At 53.1% G+C, this 7,582-nt stretch overlaps 2 protein-coding genes across 2 annotated transcripts; both read left to right on the plus strand.

The window, feature by feature from the left end:
- Positions 1 to 5: 5 nt before the first annotated feature.
- Positions 6 to 1,706, plus strand: GLOTRDRAFT_128733 (uncharacterized protein; the record flags this gene model as incomplete). Its single annotated transcript, XM_007867398.1, has 5 exons — positions 6 to 79; positions 127 to 638; positions 702 to 1,282; positions 1,340 to 1,431; positions 1,481 to 1,706. The coding sequence occupies 5 exons, from the start codon at positions 6 to 8 to the stop codon at positions 1,704 to 1,706; spliced, it is 1,485 nt and encodes a 494-aa protein (XP_007865589.1).
- A 1,770-nt stretch (positions 1,707 to 3,476) lies between these two features.
- Positions 3,477 to 6,703, plus strand: GLOTRDRAFT_93135 (uncharacterized protein; the record flags this gene model as incomplete). The annotated part of the gene is made up of 10 exons (XM_007867399.1): positions 3,477 to 3,506; positions 3,551 to 3,723; positions 3,753 to 3,922; positions 4,295 to 4,397; positions 4,609 to 4,653; positions 4,763 to 4,861; positions 4,894 to 5,258; positions 5,373 to 5,871; positions 6,041 to 6,104; positions 6,161 to 6,703. 10 exons carry the CDS (start codon positions 3,477 to 3,479, stop codon positions 6,701 to 6,703), a joined length of 2,091 nt encoding a protein of 696 aa, XP_007865590.1.
- Between the last annotated feature and the right edge of the window lie 879 nt (positions 6,704 to 7,582).

The following is a 7,582-nucleotide window of genomic DNA, read 5'->3' on the forward strand; positions in this document are numbered from 1 at the left end:
CTCCGATGAGCGATCAGAGGCGGAAGAAATCGAAGATTCAGAGTCGCTGCGACCACCTCGCTGGCGGATGGGCAGGTTTGTCGTCTCGCTTCGTACAAATACTTGCCTTGCTAAGTAACAAAGCAGCGGCCCCGCGGAGAAGGCAGAGGGGACAAAGGGTACTGCCCATATTTCCCCGTTGCATAAAGTCGCCAAGGCAAACTCTGCCAGAGCCTTACCTCAAGCGCTTCACGCCAACGACGCGAAATTATCCTCCTCATCGACCACGCCCTCTGTCTCCACTGCCGCTCCACAGGCTAGTGGCTCCCCGTGGTCCACAGACGATGTTTCCGACGGGCAAGAGCATGACATCGTCAATCACCACACTGAGGGCGAGAACAATCCCAAGGATGTCTCCACGGACGATAGTGCAGTCTCCTTGGGGATTCTGGTGGATGGGGTAGAATCTGGTTCGACAGCGGATGGTGCCAGCCCTCAGGTGCCTGTCACTCCAACTGAAGTGGTTTCAGACACCCTGGATGGAGATTCGGAGGGCGGTTCGATAGGCGAGGAAGAGTCTGAAGATGTCTTAGAGCCGCAGTCGTTGCTCCCGCCGCGCTCGCGCATGGGCAGGTTTGTCGTCTCTTGCGATGCACAAAGTATGCCTTGCTAAGTATCAAACAGGGCCCGTATGGACCGGTCGCAGCCTCAGTCTGGCGAAGATGGGAACGTGGCCGCCGCTAATACACCGCCTTTGACCGGAAGCGCGAAGGTAAACTCTACCACCGCCCCGCCTCAAGTACCTACAGCCGGCAACGCCAAAATGTCCACCTCCACTGCTGTCACTAGTGGCTCCTCGTCGTCCGTTGGCCATATCTCCAATGGCGAAGAAGCGAACGCCGCCGCTGATTGTAGCATTGGAGGAGATGCAGAGCCCCACGGCAGTCCGATGGCAAAGGGTGCAGAGGCTTCAGGCGAGCTGGGCGATGGAGTCGAGGATCGATCCCAAGTGGAAGGCACGAGCCTCCGGTCTACGACTCCTGTTGAAGTTCTGTCGGAGGCCTATGATAGAGGAACGAATGGCGGCTCGGCAGAGGAGAGTGCTGCCAGTGAAGCTCCTGCCAGCGCGCCTGCACATCGTTCAGAGGTGGCAGAAAATCGCTCACTCGCTGCTATGACTCCGGCTGAAACCGCCTTGGAGGCTCTCGATGATGTCGTGTCCCATGTTCCGCTTACACCCTCTTCCGCCCCGTCTGTGGGAGAGGAGAACGGTAGTTCTACGGCGCCCAACGCTAATGTCCAGGTGCGTTAGTCCCCCATAGTTGAGCGACCGAACATCCCTCATGTGGGAGTGTAATAGAAGATTGACGAGCCAACTTATCTCCAGGCGCCAATGGAGGCCAAGGATGCTCTCGAGAGCGTGAGCGAACGTCAAGGTTCTGCGAGTACAATGTAAGCTCCCTCCAATGCTGTTGTATATCCGATGCGATAGGGTCACTAGGTCGTCCAAGGCCAAGCCTGAGGATCGTAAAGAACTCAGTCAGGCTTCCGCTACCCCACCGAATAATAATAAGCGAAAGTGTCTTGGGGAAGACGAAGAGATTTCTTCAAGCACGGTGAAGAAGAACTCCAAGACCGTAGATGAATCTCCCTCGACCGCCCACCAGAGTAACGGAGAAGCAGGGCCGCCTGTCAAGGCGAAGAGGATGAAGACCGAGAAGTTCTAGCATCTTTCTTGTGCATGCGCTGAGCTCGTGGTTGTATATCATTATGAACTACTATGTATTCGGTTGTGTGTGATATCTCGTGTTGTATAGTGACCGTGTTTGCTTTATCTTTCCGATGTCTCGCTATCTCTGTACCGTTATAACCGCAATACATATTGGAATGTAAAAACATTCATAGAGTAGGGAAATGTCCCCTGGAACATACTTCGACTCCCGGCAAGCAGAGTACGAAGACTCCGTATTGCATTACCGACGATTGTTGACCACTTGTTGTCGATATCGATGGAGAGCACATCCCCTACCGCTAGGTGTAATGTGCCAAAATCTGGCCAGTAATTACAAGGAAAATCTACTGGCTAGGTTCTCTTCGATACCACTGCCGTCCTTCAGAAAATTCCTCACCTGAAGTGCGACCCGCGTCGGAACAAACAGGGGAGAGATCGAACGACCTGACTATTTTGTAGAAGTGCGACTCGCCACCTATTACCTTGACATGGACAAGTGTAACTATATATGTCGCTTGACATGCTGTATTCTGCGAATACAACTTTTCGACCGACTATCGCAAGGAGACTGCAGTAATATAAGAGACGGTACTCTCGCTCCTTGTGGGTCTCGCTCTGTTATCGCGCTTACATTCAAGAATCAGCAAATTTGAGCGCAAGAAGGCCCTGACGGCGTCTGACGAGCTGACGGCACAGACATCAGACGTCGTTTGACCAACATGGAGCATGCAATCGCAAATCAAGGTCATCGGTCGTACTCGGACTCCTCTCACTCGAATGGAAGATTCCTCGCATCATTCGAACTACACTCTGGACCTACTCCTCGCGGAAGAAAACCCCCGTTCAGGTTCATCCAGGTCAGTCTCAAGAAGAAAAATCAAGCCTCGCCAGCGTCCCAAGCACAATGAGATGTACGTTTGCCCGTCCGCGACAAGGGCTACTCGACGTCCAGACCCAATTCGGTGTCACTCGCCTGGAATATAGGAAGAAGGGTGTACTGTCTCCAGCGACAGGCAAGACTCCACGATGGAGTCTGTCGTATGCCCCTATCGGTGTCCATACGACGTGAAGCCCGTATTGGCAGCAGCTGAAAAGTACGACTGGCGGGAGCTTATCCCTGAGTGATCAGATTCATTGCATAAGCTCGATCGCTCCGGGTGGTTTGAGCCTTGCAGAACAGCAGTTAAAACTCGACAAGGCGCAAACGTGGTAGCACCGGGTATGAGTGCCCTTCCACAGCCATGGAGATGCTCGGGTGCTCGGGTGCTCCGATCATCCCAGCGAGGAAATCGCGTGTGCCACGATGGCACAACTGCTCTGGCTGCCTCCATGCTCAGCCGGGAGGTTGCTCATCTGTTCGGTACCCGCATCTAGGTTTAGGAGGCATTCGACTGCATGATGGACGTCCTAGCGAGCCAGTCGAGAAACGACGGGAGCGATGATACGACTGTAATGCGCAGAGCAGGACGGCAGGCGCCGAACGGACACGATCGGGATCCGAGGGAAGACATGGGGTGTCACACCTTGAAATATTCTCCTCGTCCTAGAGGCTGGCTTTTTGGATGGGAACAACCGGAATTGGAAGCAGCGAAGGCATGAGGCGAAGGATCTCCCACGCTTCGCCTGCATAACCTATGCAGCATATATCGAGCTCGGGGCAACCGAGCGGACACGATCGTCTTTCATATCCGCTTTATCCGCTTGAGCCTCCAGATATTGGAAAGACGACGAATCCTTCCCGAAAACAGACGCGAGGCGTACGGAAATGTGTAGAGGGAGCGTACATGTCGGAGCCGTACGCATGTGGAAATATAGTGATACCGATGCTCTACGATCCAGCCCACACGCGACGGTGACGCTGCGACTGCAGCCCTCACTGGCGGCGGGGAAAGCGGAACGGGAAGCACGAACGAGGGACGAGAGGGCTCACGTGCAACGCCCGACGTAGTGTTCAGGCAGCAAAAAGAGTCAAGCGAGCTCTTAAGGAGTGATAGCGCATATGAGATCCAAGGGTAACTGACCGTGCAACGACTTCCCTGAGTACAACCGCCTCCGAAATCCCTCGCACGGGGCTCACACAGCGGCCAGAATCTGCCTCTGATAACCCTGCCACCAGTATCGACGCAAGTGTCATAATCAAGGCGTCGACAATGGCGATGACATTGATGACTTGTGCTCATGATCATGGTGGCACAACAGCAAAGACTCGGAGTAAGCCGGAGCGGTGTCACAACTCTGTTCTCAACTTGAACTGCGGCGACCCCTGAATCGACTTGCTCTCGAAAGCTGGTACTCTTTTATCTGCGATTGTTGGCAAATCCATATACGCGAGGGATGAGGAACACTCCGATCTGAGATTGTCCTCTAGAGTTAGGGATCGCAAGCAAGGCATATTTGTCTTGTCCTGATCGCATCAGATTGGTGCCAATGCCAAACTCATGAGGGTGGATGAGAGACTGTAGTATTTTCAAGGACATGATCAACTGCGGAAGATTGGCAAGGATAGAGAATATTTAGAAATGACCATCGGAGTCGAATCCTGTTCTACTGACAAAGATGTAAGCGAATGGATTCTTCGTCTAGTTTCCCCCGTTGTGGGCGACGTAACATCAAACCGCTCGAGAAAAATCATTCGTACTCCGTACCCAACCCAGTACCAGTGCGTCTCCGCATCCACCCCTCGTGCGTAAGTCATTTCTCTCTCTCGTCGATTTAACAAAGCTTCTTATTCTCTAGGTCTCCTCATGAGTGTAGGCAGCCCTAGTCACAGTAGTAGTGGCCGCTGTATGCGTGAAACATGGTGCATCATGGCCAAATACAAGCCTGGGCTTCCTGAAGTGAACGATCGTCTCGATCTCTGTCTATTTGCGCCCATACCCTCACGCCGCCTCACACAGCCTATACGTTGTAATTGTACATCAGTTCTCGTACCTTTCCCTGTCGTGAGTGGGTGATACGGAGCACTACCAGTTGACCGCTCAAGATATTAATAATCTAAGATAACGCAAAGAACCGGCTGTACACGTGATGGAACCGTACCACATTGCACAGCGTGCAAACCACGAGGCAGAGTTTTACCAGCACTACTCCTTCACCCCTCCTTGAAGATAGAACGAAATTTGCTATGAAGTTGTTTGAATATGAGCGGCGGTACGTACCGTTCAATTCTCCTTCCTGTTAAGATTGTTCAAGGGCATCTGTGGGCGTAGTTTAGATAGAATCTTCCGACGTATTCGACTCGACTCCGTCACGGCCAGGAATCTAAACGATATCGATGAGCGGATTGCTCAGGTCGAACAGGACCTTCTCATCCTCAAACGCGAGCGTAACAAGCTTCTCCCCGTCGCACGACTCCCCGATGAACTGGCGCTTAGAATCATTAACCAGGCTTGGGCGGATGCGGCGCACTCGCAGCCGACATTTCTTGTGCAGATTACGCACGTGTGCAACCACTGGCGTGAGCTCGCGCTTCGCTCGCCTTTACTCTGGGCTCGTGTCCCGTTGTACAACAAGCGCTATGTTAGCATGGCGATGGAGAGGAGCTCTGGTATGCCGCTCGCCGTGACTGGCATACTCGATAACTACTTTCCACGATCCATCGATGCCTGTAGGATGGCGCTGGCGCATCTCGATTCCATCCGTTCTCTTCATTTGCACACAGAATGTCAGCATCCCACATCAAATCCGCTGTTCATGAAGCTTAAAGGCAAAAAAGCTCCTCAGCTCGAGTCTTTGACTCTGTCGGCTCCGATTTCTTTCTATGACATGCCTCTACCTGTATTTTCAAAACTTGAATACCCCCGACTTCGAGAGGTGGATGCGTGCAATTTCAACACGAAGAGCTCATCGAGATACTTTGTGCCTTCGCTGACAAGCTTATCGATATCGGAGAGTTTTCTGAACCCATCAGACTTACTCTCTATTCTTCATAGTCTGCCCCAGCTGGAGGACTTGAGGTTGGACCTCCTTGTCCCTGCGAGACCCCAGCGTGATCACGACCTGCTAGCCCAGGCACAGCTCCCCCCGATGGAGATGCCAAACCTGCGACATCTCTTCGTAAAGGCTGAACTCACCCCATGCTCTATAATCTTGGTCAATCTTGCTTCCCTTCCGGTTGTGACCGAGGTTGAAGTTGTCGTGCTAGACGGTGATCCCCTTAGGTACGCACTTCTAAAACATAACACAGTTTTTCTTTTCTTCATATTCAACGGCGGAGGAAACAGCAGGATCTTCAGTCAACGATCGTCCTTTGACCCTGTCGCCTCCTTCATCCGCCGTACTTCTGCTGAAAGTTGCATGCGCAAGGCTGCTGTGACACAGTTGGCACAGGATCTTACAACAGCGCCGGGATGGACAGAAACCTATCACAATATCACAGCGTGGAGCAAAGAGAGTGCGTCGTCCTGCGGCGGGCGTCCATCAAAATTCTCAATATCTGTCTCGTGTCAGCGAGACGATCGCTCGGATGCGGATGGTGACTCAAAGGAAATGATGCAGACAGTGTCTGAGATTCTACTACCGCCTAGCTTGGAATATCTGCAGGTCAAGACCCCCCTGGCTTCAGCGGAGTGGAGACGACAGTTTGGTCATCTGGCCAACGTGACCAGGCTTTGCGTTTCAGGGGCGGACGATGGGTTCTTCCATGCTTTATCTGGCATTCACGATCTGGCAACAGGAATAGATGGTGAGAAGGAAAGGGAGGGCTTGGAAGGCTGGTCTTCCACTGAGCCTGACACCATGCGTTTGTTCCCTCGACTTCAACACCTTATGATCGAGGAAGATGACAATAGTCTGTACGATGACGTCTGGGTCAAGAAACTAGCCAAGATGCTTGGTTCGAGGAAAACTAACGGCTCCGAGGTGGAGCGGCTCGATATCCGAGGTCTCGAGGAGTGCTCGGGGCAGTATGAGGCACTGTTGAGGGACGCCTCACGGGAAGTCACTCTTCGTCCCCCGCTCGAAATCCATGTCCAGGAGGAGAGTGAACAGTGAACACCCACACCCCACCGACACTGGACTTTTCTGGTCAAATGACGAGACGAATGCTGTTGGTCTTGGGGATGCGTGGGCATACGAGGACTCAGACGACGGGGGTGACTAGGACTACGCGGAGCGACGTAGACAGGTCTTCGGGGCACATCTCCATCTCCGTTAGTCTCGTTCGGATATATGTGATCATTGTAAGATGGTAAAGCACACAATACATGTCATGGTGCGCTGATACAGGCCGCGCATACCTCCCTCCATGTGCTGCTGTCTCGCTTTGAACGCCGTATGCGTTTATCCGGGCCACCGGCTGAGACGGGAATGGACGGAGGGAGCGCTGTCTGGATCCGGCAACTGACGCGGGGAAGGGACGGGGGGAGGGATTGTGTCGCGGTTCGAGCGTGGCCAGAGGCGAGCGATGACGACAGGCACATGCGATGCAGGAAATGCGTGGATGACCGATGCCGATCCCCGACGACAGTGGATAAGGCGAAGTACACGAGTGTTCTGGGGCGTAAGTATGCACGCTCCACGAGGGGTCGGGGCGGAGGGCGCCAGGGACGGCGCTGTAGGAAAACGTCAGTACAGTATGTAGCTATCACACACCGGGGCTAAGTGAACCCTCGTCGTATTGCGAACAGATACACGAGTACAGGAGTATTCCTTAGAGTAGAAGGTAGTAGTTGTCTGCCAAGCTACGTATATCCAAACTTCCTTCTAAGTCGCGTCGCGACCAAACATACTCAAACACGCGCCACATGGGCGCTTCCCCTTACATCCTCCCCTCTTAGAGCGAGGGCACGGTAATCACTGGGGCCGAAGAGACAATCATATTCAACGAGTGTAGAGGTTGGGTATAATAGCACTAGGTGCTTGAATATTACA

This window comes from Gloeophyllum trabeum (assembly GCF_000344685.1).
Source record: "Gloeophyllum trabeum ATCC 11539 unplaced genomic scaffold GLOTRscaffold_00006, whole genome shotgun sequence".
Taxonomy (NCBI): Eukaryota; Fungi; Basidiomycota; class Agaricomycetes; order Gloeophyllales; family Gloeophyllaceae; genus Gloeophyllum; species Gloeophyllum trabeum.